Here is a 19796-nt window from a genome sequence, read left to right as displayed (position 1 = left end):
GCAGATGAAATCGCCATGTTTTCCCAATTCAGGATCTTTTTCTTGGTCACAACTATAATGGTTCAATTCTTTAGTTTTTATGGTTAAAGGAGGGTTTCGAACCATGACCCAACCCGGGAATCTGCCCTATTGACTATGTAATTGTGGACATAACTCACCCCAGTGGATGCATGGTTCAGATCCAATGTGGCATCTTCAGATCAGGTATGTGACCCCATCAGCAATATTCAAATATCAAGTCATGATTTGTAAGAACATGGGAAGACATACCGGGAGGAAGTTGGAAGACAAGAGTATCGGAACCTTCCTCATGTATCCACTCCAACAAGGGATCAGAGTCTAGGTATGAACGAAGGCCAGCATAATCTCGGCGCCTTGCTGTCATTTTTTTTTTTTTTGGACTATCCTACTCAAGGGCCCATAGGCCAACTACAAGCTAAGGGGAAGGCTAAGACAAGCCCACAATCTACAACTAGGGGGGCAGGGGTGAGGGGGGAGGGGGAGAAAGGTGCCTTTTTTTGGCACAATATGCAATCCAGGAGAATCGATCCCTTGACCTCCTGGGGGGCATGCACCAACTTGTAATGCCACCAACCAACTGAACTAGCAGTTGTTTGTGCCTTGCTGCCATTTGGGTCTTTCTTTTCTTTTCTCTTCTCTTCTTCCCTAGCTAGCTAGGACCTTGAAATCCTCGAGGGAAGCTATGAAAACGAAAGCTTTTGCGTAAGGGTTTATAGGGATAAAACATTAAATGAATGAGAAGTTACTATTTGGGGTTTCTTTGATTTGAGATTATTCCTTAGCTAACTAGTTTCTTAGGCTTTGCTACTTAGGTCTGTTTCTTCTGAGTTTAAATCATCCTTTTAATAACTGAGAGTTGGTCGCGTATTAGGCGAGAAAAGATGAAAATTCTTCGTTTAGTGTCCACTCTTTGAAACTCCTCTTTGTAATCAATGCCTTTAATAATTAAAAATGGGAAAAACTTACCTCTACACACCAGCCAATCTGGGTTTCTAGGCTGTGGGCTTGTTACAGCTGCCCATTAGAAATTTGGGATCAAATTTGAACTGCATTGGACGGGCCAGGGTCCCTGTTTGCTAATAATGGAACCCCATGACAATTCTATATACCCAATTTCTACGCAAGGAAGCTAGACAGACACATGTCGTCTTTCATTCGTTTGTGAATAGGCAAAGAGATCAATAGGGTCCACATATATGCTCTTGTTTACGATGTCTTATATTCCGCAGCTTGCATAAGTGGTGATATTCCCAGGTTAACATTGAGAGAGATGGGTAAATCAGTGTCTATGACTTTTCTCCCCAAATTTGTCCTTGATCTTCACCTCATTTCCGACACTTGCCAACAAGCACATATTGATTGATCGAACCATACTGAAGTATTATCTCAAACACATGCATAGTCATGTGCACATCCACTCCGCTACCACAAAGTGGCTAGGTCTACTAGATTGTGCACACCAATCCTACAAATATACACAACACTTCAATCCACTGATACAATCACACAACATTGAACATATGTGGTTAGAAATGTTGTCTACATCTATGGAGCAATACCCTACTTGTGCTTCGTTTATTACTCAATACTCATTGATCACCATTTTGACTGTTAGAATAGTCCATGAGCACCAATTAACCCCTATCTCTGTCTATGCTACAACATAGACTAGGGTTATAACCCCAATCCTATTAAACCCCAATTTGATAGGTCATACAATTATTGAAATAAAATTCAAATCCTACCAACTACAAACACATGCCAGGCATTCAACAAATTACAACCTAGATACAAATTGGGGATATGGAAACGTAGATTACCTTCACCCAGTTAATCTTTAATGAAGAAATATTGATGTTGTTCCCCAGTGGGAGTACTGGAGGCACTGCTGTGCACATCGTGGGGTGCAGCAACGGCTATGTGTGCACAGTGGGGCTCGCTGTGCACACATGTCCGCTGCTACGCCGCACGATGGCACAGCAGCGCTATAGTGCACAGCAACGGATAAAAATCCTTCCCCAGTGTTGTTCACTGGAATCTTCAACTAGTCCTCTTGATAAAGAAACTTGAATATTTAAGTCAATCCTTTCTAGTAGGACCCTTTACTCTTCTCCCTCTTCTCTTCCTTGTAAAACCCTCTTTTTGACTTTGTAAACACTTAATTAGCAACCCTTCTATGGCCTTCAATAGAACTTAAGGCACTGAAGAATGGTAGTTGAAAAGGATTAATACACCATCGATCTTCCCTAGCTTCTTACTCTACTTTTCCTTCATTTCTAGGGCTTTTTCTCACATTATTCTCTCAAACTTGGTGTATTCACAATCTTGGGCTCAAATGGAGAAGCTTGCCAAAAATAAACTTCATTTGGAAGTAAAATGAGCTCACAATGCCAGATTGAAGTTCAGCCGTTGGATCAGTAAAAGGTCGAAGGCTTGATATCCTTGAAACAGAATCTAGTGACATTTCGTAGTGTCACTGGTAGACGGCTTGCATATGGACCATAGGATCAGCTTCCAAAACGCGTGTGCAATATCACCCGCACGATATGCCTTATCGCCTCAAGTAAAGCGCAAGGTCTATGAGCTTGTAAAAAAGGAATCTATGCAGTGGAGTGCCATACATTGTCAAACACTCAATCAAAGTGACTTCTTCAATCTTTGGCTCAAATAAGAGCTGTCTAATCTAAACGTTCGACGTCTTTGAAAGAACAGGTGGACGTACTATGGGCTAAGAGCAGACTACGGCTGATAGATCTTCAGGGCTCATACAATTCACGAAAAAGGAATGTGGACTAAGTACGCGAGTAATCCCCAAGCTCGAATGTGAAATACTCGATCGTCAGATGATCTGGTGTTGAGTGTCATACTGTGGACTAAGTACGTGACTAATCCCCAAGCTCCCGATGAAATCAATTCCATTAGCTCATTCGTGCTTAAGTGCGCCTCATCTCCACTTGTCCAATGTGAATCCAGATGCCTCTCTAGGGCCACCCAATCTTCGTTGACCAAGTCAATCGCCGCTTCAGTACATGCATGTGTCTTCGTACATCCGACCACTCAAAGGCTCCAGAACAAAAATCTTTTTCGTATTTACGAGTTTAAAGAGAGAGAATAACCATTTTGGTAACTATTTATAATCGTGAGAAATAAATGATCACCGAGAGGTAGTTTTTTGGGTTTCTTAGGGGCATTTGATTGAACATCTCGTATGTGTCCATCAACCCCTGCACCCCTTGGCCCGTGACCCCTATGTTGCGCACACGACCAGTGGCTGTTGTTGCATAGTACGTGTTGTTGCTGCTCAGCCTGTGGCATGTTGTGTGGCCCTGTTGTGGCATTGGCTATGGCTCGTTGCTGCCCATGCAAGACCTATGTCTTGTATCCATGGTTGGATTGTCCTGTGCGTGGCATGCATGACACTTTGACCCCTTGGTCTAAACTACTCAGGTTTGTTCAATTTCAGAGCACTAGTATGCATATCGCAGTAACTCCCTCATACGGAATCGACACAATTCCATTTGTGTTGGAAAGATAACTCGACGCCCTACAACTCTCTAGGCCGATTTATTCCACCTTTCAATTCTGTCATTTTAAGAAAATCCTCTGTAGTACCGGCGGGGCGGCGGTACACATCCGATGGCACAGCAGAGGCCATGTGTGCCATGTGTGCCACCTGACCTCTGCTGTGCCGTCGGATGTGCACCGCCGCCCCGCCGGTACAACAGAGGATCCTGGTCATCATTTTAACTGCCGACATGCAAGTTGACCTTACCCAATGAAGGGGATGGTCCTAAGTCATGAGGAACATCTCAGGGAAAATATACTAATTTTCTTAGACTAATAAAATCTTAAAAAACAATTTTTTGTATTTTTCTAATGAAAATGTGCATAAAGGGCGAAAATGGAAATGCATTTTTAGAAATTAACAAAAGCTTTTTTAAATGCAAAAAATTATGCATGACTAACCTAAATGCTGGTATATCTTGTGCACACATTTGAATGGCCAAAATTCATTATGCATATGTCATGGTAATTTTCTGATATTTTTTACCCTATTTATGGAAAACATGAAATATATTAAATAAATATATTTAAAATGATAAAACATGATTCAGGTGTATAAATGCATTCTAAAGAATGATTTATGCTATGCTATATGACTACAAACCATAGGAACAACATGTATATTTTTTTATTTCATTTTTTCCTCATTTTTTGCATCAAACATAGAAATGACATCTATGTCCTAGGGGATGGGGACCATGCACAACATGGTACATGCATGAGTAACAGTGGCTATTGAGCCTATAAAATCAAACACATTGAAAGGAGCATTCCGTATGTCTTTTTGGATTATTTTCTGAAATACCAACACAAGAGTATAAAAGAGAAAAAATACAATACCTAGGATTAGAGGCCGAATTGGCTCATATCAAAACATAGGTATTTCAAAACATGCTCTTTAAACCTAGTACAAAAGTTGAACTCAAAACAGTCTCCATAGATTTAGATTTTACAAACTTCCAAAATGTTCACAAAGGCAAATCTATGTAAAATAAAAGCTTTTGGACCCCAAGAAATTTAGTGGACATTTTGAGCAACTTTTTTATAACCAACAACTACTTTTAAGAATTATTTTACTCAAAACAAAATGTTTTCACTAAAAAAAATCAAAATAAATAAAAAAATATACAAAATATTAGGAGGAATTACCCTTGAAGTGTGGGAGTGTCCTAGCTCAGTGTAGGGACCCTTGGGTAGCCGTGATTTGTTGTCCGAATCCACCAAAAGTCGCTCCAAGTGTGGTTGCTCCAATTGACAAAATGGGTGAACCAAGGTTGTTCGGAGAATTTATAAAAATATAGGAAGGGGGGTGTGGTAGATTGCATTTGAAATAGGGCAGTGAGGGCTTCACGGAACAATTCTTTTCTCTGCGAAACTCTTCTTCTAAGGCCTTTAAATGACAGTCTATTTATAGCCCCTCATGTGTTTGATAAAAGGACCATAAGAGCCCTATAGGCAAAGGTGTGTAGGCCTAGGGGCTTAGTTGCAGGAAGCTGGCACACACGACACAAATGGCTGCAAGGTGTAAGTACCAAATGATGTTGGATTTGGGTGAAACTTCACGTAGGGGCTTAAAATGGTTAAATAAGGCTATCCTAAGTGACTTGGATCTATTTGGGGCAATCTGAATGCAAAAAAGTAGAGTAGGGTTACAGTGGTAAGTTCTGTCATTCAGTCACCATGGATGCAAGCTGGTCCGGGTTCATCATCACTGGGACGATCTTGCAAGGTGTCCGAATGCAGTATCTACAATATTTCCATTAGCAGTATCCTTCAGACAACACAAAATATTATGTAGCTTCCCTAATTGCCCAAACTATAAGGGCTTAAGCTTCAAAACGATACCACGACCTCTCCATATAGTCCCAATTTATATCATTATGAAAATAATTAGGACTATGATCCTAATAGAATGAAGATTGTTGTTGAGCAACTTTTTCAACTAGAGCATTTGCCAATAAATTAACCTCCTTATAGTAATGGGAGATCTTACATGAAATCAAATCAAGAAATGGTTTGAAATAAGCCCATTTCTGATGAAACTTCTACCGGATAGTGTAATTAGACACACTCAGCACTGCTGTATGACTTGAGTCACTTTCAATCCAAAGATGGGTAACATCCGTGTTCTACGCCAAATCCAGCCCTAAGAAGAAAGCTGAAAATTTAGAGAGAAATTCGACTTAATTCCCAAATAAGAAGCAAAGCTCCCCATAGACTCTCTTGAATTTTTTAAAATACCAACTGCACTTAAAGGACCTGGATTTCCATAGAACATCCATCAATGTTTAGTTTAACATATCCCACTTCTAGTTGAATCCATTTTACTTCCAATATATTTTTAGGAGGAGGATTGCGAGAAATTTTCCCCAACTTCTTTGATAGAAGAAGATTATTTTGCAAGACTTTGATTTAGAAAATTCTCTGAGATATTGTATAATCAAATCACTGACATAGCGAGACAGCCTTCCTTTGTCTTCGACCCTTCTGGCATTTCGTTCCTACCATGGATGCATAGGGATGAAAATGAAAACCACTACCCATAGTGGTTGTAGAGGAACTGGTATTGCTTTCGACTTCCACCATAAAAATATCTCAGAAATATTGGATTTATTAGGCCATGGAACCTAAAAGACATCCAAGAATCACTGTCAAATTTTCATCAAAAATAGCAATCAAAAGATTTTTTTTGAAGGGATTTTCTGATTGAGACCCCTCAAGATCAAAAATAATTTGTAACCATGGTTTTTTGGCTTTTAGTGTGACCCAATTTGTTATAGTGTCATTTCACATGTGTACTTGTAATACATGCATGACATTGACACCTTTTGGTTTTTTTTTTAGGGTAAATTACACATTTTGATGATAACATAATGATATAATGATATGTCATTTTCAAATTATTTTTGAAAACTCTTTCATAATTCAAACTTAAATAACTTTTGAGAATAAGACAACGGGCAATTAAACAAAGATGTCAATACATTACAGAAGTGTGATTTCACTCTATTATACAAGAAATTCAGAACTCATCTAGTAACTAAGGCCACAAGGAAGTCTCTGTAATTCCCACTTGGGACATTCTCACTGATGGCATCCTTCAGCTCTATGCCATACTTTTTCTTGAAGATCACTTTAATTTCATCCATGTCTATTTCAGCTCTGCTCACGATAACATGTGCCAAAGTGCTCTTATCTGTCTTGGAACCATTGATGCTTGCAAATAAAGTCTGTAACACAATATACAAAAAGTTTGTTCATGAATCCTGAAATAGTTTTGACACAGATGTATCTAAGGTTGTGTTTGGTATGCATTCTAAGTCGATTTCGTATTCTTAGTTAATAAAAAAAAAAACAACTATTTTTGTCATCCGAGAATACGAAATTGACTTAAAATGCATACCAAACACTGCCTAAATGAACCATAAGTTACCTTCGCATAGTATGGAGGTGGGCAGCACATGCACTCTACAACAACTCTTAGTGCGTCCTCAAATTCTCCCGAGATCTCCTTCTTGAGTGACTAACAAAGAGAAGATAAAAGATTAAAAATCTTTTGGTAATTATATAATGGCCGGCAAATTAAAAATTCCTGGAATACAGTTACCTTTGTATAACTATGTCCATAAATGTGCTTATAACATGAGAATGTTAGCCTGAGCTGTGGAATGCTCCTCTTGCTGAGTATCTCTAACACAACAGATTCTTCCATGGCTCCTATCCTTCCCTCCCCTGTTTCATAGAACCTTCTGGCATCACACTTGGCCACATGCTGACTAACATCTGCGTGATGTGACTTATGCGATGTAGACAATGCAATCAGAATCTGCCATACCAAGTCATTGATTCAGTAATAGGACAATAAAAGGGTGTACTCAGTGCATGAGGTTCCTACCTCTACGGGGTTTGAGAGGATCATTATGTATGCAGCCTTACCCTTGCTTTCACAAAGAGGTTATTTCCAATGATTCAGTAATACTACAATTGTCAAAATTAAAACCGGCCCCGGCCTAAATCAATCCAGACAAAACCAAAATGGCCTGGAGCCTTGTTGGGCCGGCTTTGAATTGGGGTATTTACGACCCTGAAATTAAATCGAATCACATCGGGAATTGAAAGGACCCGACACCGAAACCAAAATCAAACCATTCTACCCCGATAATAAATTGATAATAGTCCGAAATCAATTAAAAAAATCAGATTTTCCCATGTTTTTTTAAATAATGTATACTAATCGAAGCCAAATAGGACCAAAATAAAAACCGGACTGATAGCAAACCGAAACGAAACTGGAACCAAGCCAAAACAGAATTTCCCTTACTGGTTTGGTTTTAGATTCACCATTTCAAGTTCCAACACCGAAACCGACCCAAACCAACCGATTGACATCCCTAAGTAACCAAACCTGATAAAGATATCAAACTCACCTTCTGATAAGAGTTAGGGGGCTCAGAGCTGATGATATCTTGTTCCAACTGCCTCTTAAACTTAGCTTGATAAGCTTGTTTGACAAGGTGAATATGACTTGATTTCCGACCCACATATATTTCAATGAGTACCTTGTAATTGGTTTCTCTAAGCTCAATTGCATCATTGGCCACAATAGTATCACGCTCACATTGCTCAAGCATCCACAGGGACAAGAGTTCATATATCTTTAAAGGAAAAAATTGAAGACAGCAGCGATAAACAAATTAAATTATACAAATTAAACAGCAGCATAAGTGAATGAATAATAATTGTGAGTAATGAAAGCTGACCTCATTATTTTGGTTGGTCACTTGAGTCATCTTCTGGAGACGATATAATAGGTCTTCACCATACATGGCCATGTAAGTTTCTCTCAGTTGTTGTCTTTCAAGCTGCGTTCGGCAAGCCAAGGTACGTACCAAATAATTTAGTTGTCCCTTTGAATCGTGAATCTCACGACAGTCTCTCTGGAAGCCTTGGCTTGAAGAACTTGGATTGGTTGCCATGTGAGAAGTCTTTTTAAGTTTTAAGAGTTTAAGGTTGGTGCTTAAGATGCATGTAGTTCCATATATATATTTATACGTAAAGGTATGCCTTAGAGGATAAGGAAATGGGGTTTTGGTTTTACTTTTACTTTATTTGGTACTACTTTTGATTGGGATCCATCGCATAAAAGGATCTTCTCATGACTAGTAGGTGTTGCATGATCTGTACCAATCTGTTTTATTGTAGAAAAGTGAGTTCTGTGGTTTTGTTTATGAAACAAACTTTGTGGGTTCCTAGTAGACAGTGAGACTGAATATGAGCTTCTTTTACTTAGCTTTTTTGTGCATCAGTTGATAATCAATCGTTTATTAGGTTAGGCCACTCCACCACTTCCACAACCTTGCCCTGAAGTAATTGTAGGGATTTTTATCCCAAATGTGTGTCCCACATGACCAATTAAATGTTAGGGACCCATTAAGTGATACCCATTCAATAGCCACTTAAGGGAATTAGAGTCCAAACCTAATTGCACTCCTTGAAGGGAGTTCTAGGCCTCTCTCTATCCTAATATAGTATTGATTTTCTTTTTGCTAAAGTATTCTCTTATATAAAGAAAATAATAAAATAAAATAATGGGAAGTAGTTTTCTGACCAGGAGTGTGGCCTACGCCAGCACTTCCATGTGTCTATCTCTCTCCTCCTCAAAACAAGGAGGTAGAGGTGTCTTTTCAAATGGGGAGGAGAGAGATAGAGTCATGGGATCGCTGGTGTAGGCCACACTCCCAGACAGAGTTCTTTTTCCCTAAAATAATACGTGAGAATAGATTGGGAAAACCCAGGCAAACAAAAAAACTGTAATCTAAAGGGAGAGACCCCCATCTTCGGCAATGCTATCTGCAGGGGAGCACCCAACAACAAGAGGAAACTACAAACTACCTAGAGAAACAAATCTAGGTCTACATTGAGCATCGATAAAAAATTCCTCCTTCATATACTATGGAAGTCAATCAGAGATGAGGAAGATCCTTTATTGGCAGCCTCTTTAGCTATGAAGTCAGCCATAGGACCTGCCTCTTAATAAGAATGCGATATTTCCATTCAATCGACATAAATTATGGCTGAAGATAAATCCCATCTTGCATAACACACCACGAAATCACTTTCACATGAACTGCAACGACAAATGCTTAAGAACCAATCTCGATCTAAAGATTCCCTAAATCAATTGCCTTATTTAGACAAAAAATTAAGGGAATGAATTCGGCTGCATAATTTTATTTTATTTGGAGAAGTGAGCTTTATATATATATATATATTAATTTGAGGAAGATAGAATTTACAATCTAGTGTATTTCCTTCCAGATACATCTTCCTGTAAGAGGCCAGTAAGAGCCTCAAGGAGGTTATCTATACATAGATTGATCTCTTGGTGGGTTTGTATAAACCCAGCCAAAAAGTTAGCACATCTATTAATCTCCCGAACATGGTGCTGAAAAGTGTATCTGTTGAAGCCCTGAGATAAATCCAAAATGTCTCCAAGGAGGTGCAGCATGTGCCATGGGCCTTGACAACGGCCTTTGATCAATTGGATTGCAATCAAAGTGTCTGACTACTTGTCCACCATGGTGAGCTATAGAGCAAGTGCAGTCTGAAGGTCTCTTTTGATAGCTAGCCGCTGAAGACGCATGATGTTGTTATCATCAACATCACCAGCTAGTGCGAACAATGGTTGTCCAGTGTGATCTCGTGCTATAACCCCATAGCCACCTAGTTCGCTTTCAATGAGCCATCACAATTGATTGTCATCCAACCGGTTGAAGGGGGAGACCAGGAATGGATAGAAGATTTTGGGTGTGAGAAAGGGATCCTGATTTCCCACCTTTGGAGAAAATCACGGTTGAATCTGGAATCAGGGATATGTGTAGTGAGGCCACTAAATGTCACACCCCAACCCCCACCCTAGGGTTTTTGGTATGACTAGGATGCTTACCAACATCCTAAACTACCACCAGGATCTCGATGCAGTGGCTCGAATCACAATCAACTCAATACAACTCATATGTACATCAGAGTGCGGGAAGAAATACATTTACAATAAAAGTAAATGTAGATAAAAAAGTGCAGAAGCGTTTACAATAATAAAAGAGTGCAAAAGTCTAAGTGATAGACAATTAATATATTACATCCTTTCTCAAGAGATTAACTAAAACTAAGAGCAGTAGTAATATTAAAGAGTTTATACCATACAAATGAGGAAACTTAAAAGGAACAAAATAAATAAGTGTCTCGATCCAAGTGCCTCATTGACACAGTCATCAATATCATAGATCGAAGTCACCGACTGCACGTCAGCAACACTGAGCAAAACATATCCAAGAGAAAGAGCCACAGAGATTTCCACCAAAACATCACCTGCAACGCATCTAAAAAGGTTGCGCAAAGAGAGGTAAGCTCCACTGAGACCAGTGAGGGGATGGGGAACATACAAACAATAACACATAGTCCATGATGCATGAATTAATTAATAATATTAGCCACCTAGCAAACATATCTAAGTCACTAGGTTCTTGCTACTGCAACAACTGGGGTAACATTGCGGATCACTTATCTTATCACCAAAATGTGACCTCAATTGTTACAATGGGGCTCGCGTCGGTAGAAGCCACTCGCCACCCGAAGGCAAACCCCGATAACCAATGGTCATCCCTGACCTGGCCTCGAATCACTCCTCAGGCACACAGGGAGCCTCGATTACCCAACACCTAAACCCCTATTGGTAAGGGTCGTAGCAAGGGGATCGAAAATCCTAACCGCAGTAATACTACATGAAGCTATCGTATCGAGAGGTATTCTGGGCACATTGACTTCCCATACCATCTAGTACCCGGGTACTAGCACGACACGGCGCATGATAAACCATATAATAGCACTAACCGTATGATGCAATATGATACTATCGTATCGAGAGATATTTCGGGTGCATCAACGTCCCATACCATCTATCACCTAGGTACTAGCACGACACGGCGCATGACAGACCAATTATAAACATGATGAAGACATTAACAAGCCACATTCACAACGCATACATTCGTAATTTCCACAAACATGGTTATAATAATGCAAGAATGAGTATGCATGAGAAATGGCATACAAGCATAACATAATGCAAAACATTCCCAATTAAATCAAATCCACACCCACTCACCTATTAGTTCGCGGTCCGTTTATTAGGGTTCGTCATCGATCAACGTAAGATAAACCTCACCGTAAGAGTAATATTACCTAAAGAAGCGTGACAAAACACGTTAGGTAAGGTAGGAGGGTCCCAAAGTATCTCCAAAGGTTAAGCTTTAAGGAAGGATAATAGAGTCCAGGTGGACTCTTGAGTGGAGGCACAATGCCTGGGTCTAACCGGGGTAAAAAGCTCTAAAAACTAGGACCGGACTCTTGGGTGGACTCTAGTCTGGGTCCACTCCTGGGTCCAGCATGAACCAGCAAGCATGTGGACTCACGGGGTGGACTCTGGGCAGGTTCCACTCCTGGGTCCACCTCTTTGCTGAATCTGAAATTTCTAAGGTTTGAGCTCCCCAACTCGATTTCACTTGGGTTTTAAGCCACCAGGACTTGGGGAAAGGGTCTTTAAACTACCTAGGGTCATAATACCCTAACCCAATCAAGGGGTTATTGGGTTCAAAGAGTAAATCATTTCAAATGATCCAAATCTATGGTTTCTCCATCAAGAACCCTAGATCTAAGAAATAGATTCCAATATAAGGTAAAGAAAGGTCTTGGAGGTGAGCTTCAAGCCCCCAATAAGGTAAGATACCTAAACCATAAACATCCTTGGGTTCCAAGTGGAACCCTAGGTCAAAACCCCCAACCTCAACGGTTCTTCCCCAAACCCAAAAGAAATAAAGAAGATAGAGGGAGAGAGGTTGTTCAAGAACTCACCTAAACTGAGTGGCCAGGTGCTCCAAAGGTTGAGCTCCACTACCCAAATCTTCCTCCAATCTCCCTCCTTGCATTCCTTTTCTTCTTTCTTCTTTCCTTTCCCTTCTTTTGTTTCCACGACTCTAGGTAGGTTGCTGAAGTTATGATCATTTAATGGTCATGACTTCTATTTATAGCTAGGTTAAGTGAGGGCTTGTTTGTTTGGTCCTTAAGTCTCAAAATCCATTTTTTTAGTTTAAGTTGGGTCTGTAGGGCCAACTTTTAAGGCCCAACACAAAAATATAAAAAAAGAGGGTGGGGCCCACCATGTCCGGAGACACCATGACGAAATCCAAGACATGGGACAAGTGGGTCCCACAACACTTTACCCAAAATTTACCTTACAGCGATTGTGGACTCACCCCTGTGAGTTCAGCTCAGGGTCCAGTCCTATAGAAATAGGGTAAACCCAAGGTAATAGACCCCGGGCTTGGCCCACCTTTTAAGGGTTACAAAAGGAACACGTACACGTGACATTTAAGGATTAAAATGCTCACCTTCACGCAGTCACATCGCCCATTAGATCAAAATTCCACCATTTTATTCTAGTTATCCCATTGACTGCCACAACCCAAGGTCATAGGTGTTGACCATTGGCAACGTCGCAATATCTACCAATGAAAGTCCAACTTGGCCCAGAGAATTAGGGTGTAGTTTGGGTGTGGGTATAACACTAAATCTTGCCCTTGTTTCACTGATGATTCGATGAAGAACACTATTTGGATTGCCTTCGAGTTGTTGAAAGGCCCTCCTGATCCTTTCAGCCCATAAGTGATACATTGTGCATATCAAACTGAATTTATGAACCTGACAGACCATGGCATTATCCTTGAAATGTTGCACCATCCAGTCAATCTCAGCTTTCCAAGAATCTAGTGAGTCCCTCGAGTATCCGTTGAGTAGTAAGACAGATTTCCATATCCTTGCAGAGAAAGAACACCTGAAAAATAAGTGATTAGTGGTCTCTGGCATCTCCTCGCAAAGATAGCATGTTTTATCATTTCCACCTCCCCAATCACCCAATTTGTACCGCGTAGTAAGTCTCTGAAGCACAGCAAGCCAAGTTATGAAAGAAAATCGCGGCTGGGATGTGGGGAACCATATAAGATTATGCCATGGAACAGAACACCATGCACTCGAACTGTCTCCCAAGCTATCTTCAAAGAGAATCTGCCATTACAGGAGGATGTCCAAGCCACCATATCAGCTTGTAACCTTGTATGGATTTTGGTGTTGGCAATGTCAACCCATTTCATACGAATAAGAAGGGTTATCCCATTCACCCTCTTCGTTGTACATGGTCTGTACAGTAGCAAATGGATCTCTGCCAAGAGCCTCAATGATCAACATACCAGATCTGTTGAGGGGGCCGCAAGGCAACCAAGGGTCATACCAAATAAGGTATCTCCACCATCTTTAATGAGATATTGTATACAACTAGAAGCTACTTCCCTTGTTTGTAGGATTGCTTTAAAGGTTGAAGAGGACTGAGCAGGCGTGGGTAGTGTTGAGTTGCAATTTGATTCTATATTTCATTTATTCTCCAATGGGAGTATATATAACAAATACAATGGATAGGATATCTCACAACAATAGAAAGGGAAACAAATATTGAAAAATATAGTTTCCATGTAGGACAGATTCCAGAGATCTTGAGTAGTCTTGGGCACCACTCCATATCACATGTGATCACAGTTTCCATGTAGGATGGATTCTAGAGATCTTGAGAAGTCTTTGGCAGCACTCCATATCACATGTGATAAAAACCAATATCACATGTGAGGGAAAAGAGGGAGAGAGTGTACCATCCTATTACACCCCCTCAAGGTGGAGAATCAGGAACCCGAATCTTCAGCTTGTCTCGTAAGAATGGAAACGGGCAGTGCCAAGCGGTTTGGTGAGGGTGTCAGCCAATTAATCCTTAGTGGAAATAAACTGAACTTGGAGCTGTTTCTTGGCGACACGACCATGAACAAAGTGGAAATCAATCTCAATGTGCTTCGTATGGGCGTGGAACACCGGGTTTGCCGAGAGATAGGTTGTCCCAATGTTGTCACACCACAGAATAGGATAACCAGATAAAGGATAACCGAGTTTGCCAAGCAATGACTCAATCCAGATTAATTCAACCGAGACATTAGCCAATGCCTTGTATTCGGCCTCAGTGGAGGAATGGGCCATAGTTTTCTGCTTGCGAGAAGTCCAAGAGACTAGATTAGGACAAAGAAAAATGATAAAACCACCGGTAGACTTGCGATCACCGCTGTCCCCTTCCCAATCTGTATCAGAGAAAGCTTATAAGGATCAGGAAGGAGAGCGCTCAATAAGCAGCCCATGAGTACAAGTGTGCTTCAAATAGCGCAATATGCGCTTTACTAGTTGCCAATGTTCTGAAGTGGGTGCATGCATGAATTGACAGGCCCGATTAACCGCAAATGCAACATCTGGTCTAGTGAGGGTCACATACTACAGTGCACCAACCACAGATCTATATTCAGTGGGATCGGAGTGAGGGGCACCCCTGCAGCCGATGCTGCCTTAGTAGTAGCCATAGGGGTGCTAACAGGTTTGCAGTTAGCCATACCCATGCGAACTAAGAGATCAGAGATATATCGAGATTGTGAGAGGTGCAACCCTTTAGGATGTGGAGTGACCTGAACACCAAGGAAAAAGTGGAGCGCACCAAGATCCTTAATGAAGAATTCACCTGCCAACTACTGTAACAGAGATGAGATCATAGAAGAGCTGCTGCCCGTTACCAAAATATCATCAACATATATAAGTATGTAGCAAACATGAGCACCCTTATTCCGAATGAAAAGTGATGTGTCTATTTTAGAACCATGAAATCCAAGAAGGATAAAAAACTCAGACAATCGACGAAACCAGGCTCTAGGGACCTGTTTGAGGCCATAAATGGAACGATGGAGATGGCACACATAACTTGGATGGTTGGAGTCCGTGAACCCTGGTGGTTGAGACATGTATACCTCTTCATCCAAACGGCCATGAAGAAACACATTACTAACATCCAATTGTCGTACAGACCACCCTTGAGAGACGGCAATGGAGAGAACATAGTGAATGGTAGTCAGCTTAACAATCGGACTAAAAGTTTCATCATAGTCAATGCCGTGCTGTTGGTGAAAACCTTTCACAACAAGGCGAGCCTTATAGCGCTCTAGAGAGCCATCCGCCTTGCGTTTGATGTGATAAACCCACTTGCACCCTATAAGATTCATATGAGGCTGCCGTGGGACCAAAGACCATGTGCCATTCCGAATCAAGGCATTGTACTCCTCAGCTATAGCTTTACGCCATTCTGGCACTTTCGAAGCCTGTGAAAAACAACTAGGCTCAACAACATCAGTTGTAACACTTAGAGCATTAGGATGCCGAATAGGCAACATAGCCAGTGGATGCAGCGGTGGGGATGTGGCAGTAGTAGTGGTGGCATAGAGTTCACTAAGGAGGCGGGTTTGCCTGGGCGGGGAAGGTGTTTGTGCCATGGGTGAAGGGGAGGGGGAAGCCGAGGGCGTGGGGGAGGTAACCACAGGTTGTAAAGGGGTGAAGGTGGGGCTGGCCACAAGTGGCGTGGGAGCAGTTGGCGTTGGCAAGGGTGAGGGCACATCCATGGGAGGTGGATGGCTCGATTGAGAGAGCCTGATGGGGGCAGCACCCCAAGGACCAGACGAGAGAGAGGGGGAACTAGGTGGAGGTCCCAATATAGATGTAGAAAAAGGGAATGATTGTTCATCAAAGCGAACATGACGTGCAATGAAGATTCGATCGAAAGGGATGTGAAGTCGATGATAGCTAGTATGAGAAGGGCTATAGCCGAGAAAAACGCATGGCAGAGAGCGAAAATCCATCTTGTGCTTATTATATGGTCTTAAATATGGAAAACATAAACAACCAAAAACTTTTAAAAAGGTATAATCCGGTACTTTGTGATAAACAAGTTGAAAAGGGGAAACCCTATGAGAAATCGAGGAGGGCATCCGATTTATTAAATACTGCTGTTTCAAAGGCAAAATTCCAATAGTGGCGAGGAACAGACCCTTGAGCAAGAAGGGATAGTCCCATTTCGACAATATGTCTATGACGGCGTTCTACTGCCCCTTGCTGCTCATGGGTATGAGGTGCAGAAATTCTATGGTTAATGCCAAGTTGAGCAAAAAAAGTAGGGAGAGTACGAAACTCTCCACCCCAATCCGTTTGGACAACCTTAATTTTTCGGTCAAAGTGACATTCAACCAATGCCTTAAATTGTGAAAAAATGTTAAAAACTTCTGATTTACGTACTAGAGAATAAAACCAAATAAAGTTAGTTGCATCATCCACAAAAATAATGTAAAACCTATGCCCAGATAAAGAGGGAGTAGGAGAGGGCCCCCACACATCGCTATAAATCAAGTCCAAGGGAAATAAGCTACAACTGTTTGTAACCTGTAAAGAAAGTCTACTGGCCTTGCCTAATTGACAAGCCGTACAAACATTATTATTGCGGGAAGAAAAATAGGGTAAATTATTTTGCCTAAGCATTTGATGGAGTAAGCGCTCATGTGGGTGTCCTAAACGGTGATGCCAGATATCAACTGACGAACGAACCGCTGAAAGAGCAGATGGTGGACTAGGAGGAAGGAGTTCGTAAAGCCCTCCTTTACTCGGTCCAAACAGCAGAGTTGACTTGGTGACTTGATCCTTCACAAGAAAGTGAGAGGGGTGAAATTCAAAATAAGCATTATTATCAGTGCAAAATTTTTGAACAGAGAGAAGTCGTTTAGATATGGATGGAATATGAAGGACATTATTTAAATTGAAAGAACGATTAGAAAAGGAAGGAATAGAAGAATAGCCAATGTGAGAGATAGGTAAGCCCTTGCCATTGCCAACGTGTAATTGATCCTGGCTAGTGTATTCATCATACTGAGATAAAGATTGGATGTCAGGGGTTACATGATGTGAAGCCCCAGTGTCAGGGTACCATGGTAGAGTGTTGGAAGGGTAGGGTGTGGGTAATAGGGGTGGGTTGGGTGGTGAAAATAAGAAGGAGGTTGGCTTGGATAGGTATAATGACCCATAGGAGGTGGGTTATTTCGATGGTAGGGAAGAGATGGATTAGGGTTAGCATTTTGCAAGCGAAAATAGCAACGATTGGTTGAATGGCTTGTGCGGCAACAAATAGCACACCAAAATCGCCTAATCGAATATCCACCAGAAAGAGCACCAAGACCACGACCACCACGGCCACAACCCCAACGACCACCATGACCCCCACGTTGAGAGGTGGGAGTATTGGATTCCGAAGTGGTGCCAGATCGTTGGACAGTGTTAGTAGTAGGAGTACCAGTCGGAGCAGGAGGATCTGTAAGAGAAAGTTTCTTCATAGACGAACCATGGAGGAACTCATGGCTAAGTAACATAGCATGAAGGCTGATGAGCACATTTATGTGTGAAATCTTAGGATATAAAGCATTCATTTTACCACATTGAACAAGTGCTACTCGGGTACTTTTTGTCATTTTTCAAGTTTAGGGGCATTTTGGTCAAAGTGGAGAATACATGTTTAATTGGACCGCCAAACGCCAGATTACGAGGTTGAAGACTTCAGTCGGGTTAGCTTTCCAATGCACAACATCGGAAGTCACTTGATTAGAGCCGATTCGAGTTTAGAAGAAGAAGAAGAGAGAAAAATCAAGCATAGGGGCATAATGGTAATTTTAGAGAATCAAGAATCTTTCAAAAGATATCGGATATTGGGTTCATATTGTCTGGAATTTAAAATGGTGTAACTTTAATTCTCGGATTAGTTCCATCTGGACCTAGGATAAAAAGATATAGCCCAAAAACGATTCTTAGTGAAGTTGGAATTTAGGATAAAAAAATATAATAAAAAAAAATGAGAAAAATATCTTTTCTCTCTAATCTCTCTCCTAACTCTGTCGGATTCTCTCTCGGATTGTATTTCTTTTATTTTGGTAAATTCGATTTCTATATCTTCTCTCTTCCACTTCATCTTAAATGCCCTCATCTCTCCCATCTCCCTTTGACGAGCTCTCTCCCCCATATAAAACCCATCTTGACCGCACTCCAGCCGCTCTCTCCCTTCACTCCTTCGTTTTTTCTTTTTCAGTTTTAATTTTCTATTCTAGAATGATAATAGCAGCAGTAGTGCCGTTCCTCTTCGTTATACCCGATCTTTCATCCTCTTCTTTTTATTTTTAGTTTTTAGATCTTATGTAATTAGGTTATCATATGTAATTTTATTTTTTTTTAGAATCATTGTTAGGATAAATTTTATTTCCCCATCCCTTCGATCATATGTGTAATCTTCATTATACACTTTGATAATTTGTTCTTCAATATTGGATGCGGCTTTAAGTGATGGGATTCAAGTGACGGAATCATCTTCATTGGAGTTATTCGAATCAGCTAAGTTCTTCTTCTTATAAATTTTAGTTTTAATAATTTCTATGTCTTTTTCTCCATCAATCCTTCCTTCCCTCTTCATTGCTTTCATGGCTAGCTAAACCTCTCCTTTTGGGAGTAGGTGAAACCATGAGAGAAGGAAGAATTGATGGCTAGCATTGTCTATGTGATTAATGGACATGATCAATATTGGACTTACGATGGATGACCGCCCACAGCTTGTATGTCATTCCAAGGGGAACTATATACATGTTCATTAGCCGTATCCATTGTGACACCATTATGTTCATGTATTTTTTTTTGTTTACATTGTATGTTGTATGAGCACTGTTTTCATAGGATATGTTAGCCGTATATGAGCCGTGCCGCATATCTTATAGACTTAGGCCGTATGCATGCTTTGCCCTAATATGCTAGTCATTGATCTGCCCTAATTCTCATGGTGGAACTCATTCCCAGGTGACTTTTTTATTTTTAATTCATCCATTACCTTAGTGGTTGCCCTAGTTTCTATTTTTAATTTGTTATCTTTGGTAATTTAGTTGCTTCTATATTTGCTAGTTTCCATAATTGGTAGTTTCTATATATAGGTTGTTTCCATATTTGGTAAGTTGTACATTTCGCGTTAATTAAAAGTGAAAATTTATTCAAGGTTGACCTCCTCGTGTTCGACCCGTAGCTACGATTGACCCGTACGCTTGCGGTTATTATTTTAAACTCAAACAAGTTTTTGGCGCCATTGCCGGGGAGGTGACGCTTGTTTAGTTTCCAATTTTAATTGATTCGTAGTGTTTTCAATAAATAAATAATTTTTTTTAAAATCCAAAAGA

General features: G+C 40.7%; 1 protein-coding gene across 1 annotated transcript; it reads right to left on the bottom strand.

Moving 5' to 3' along the window:
- Positions 1-6585: 6585 nt before the first annotated feature.
- On the bottom strand, positions 6586-8597 carry LOC122652354 (annexin A13-like). Its single transcript, XM_043846067.1, has 5 exons — positions 8346-8597; positions 8013-8240; positions 7193-7411; positions 7019-7108; positions 6586-6815 (listed from the first exon to the last, which is right to left on the bottom strand). The coding sequence occupies exons 1-5, from the start codon at positions 8559-8561 to the stop codon at positions 6615-6617; spliced, it is 954 nt and encodes a 317-aa protein (XP_043702002.1). The 5' UTR covers positions 8562-8597; the 3' UTR covers positions 6586-6614.
- Between the last annotated feature and the right edge of the window lie 11199 nt (positions 8598-19796).

This window comes from Telopea speciosissima, chromosome 2 (genome assembly GCF_018873765.1).
Source record: "Telopea speciosissima isolate NSW1024214 ecotype Mountain lineage chromosome 2, Tspe_v1, whole genome shotgun sequence".
Classification (NCBI taxonomy): Eukaryota; Viridiplantae; Streptophyta; class Magnoliopsida; order Proteales; family Proteaceae; genus Telopea; species Telopea speciosissima.
This window is presented reverse-complemented; position numbering and strand designations above follow the sequence as displayed.

What these genes read in the sequence shown, in the direction of transcription:
- LOC122652354 (XM_043846067.1), bottom strand. Translation starts at nt 8,561, where the DNA reads ATGGCAACCAATCCAAGTTCTTCAAGCCAAGGCTTCCAGAGAGACTGT. An exon ending in CCCCTAACTCTTATCAGAAG is followed by an intron (nt 7,412 to 8,012) that starts GTGAGTTTGATA and finishes TTGGTATGGCAG; the next exon opens with ATTCTGATTGCATTGTCTAC. An exon ending in ATGGACATAGTTATACAAAG is followed by an intron (nt 7,109 to 7,192) that starts GTAACTGTATTC and finishes TCTCTTTGTTAG; the next exon opens with TCACTCAAGAAGGAGATCTC.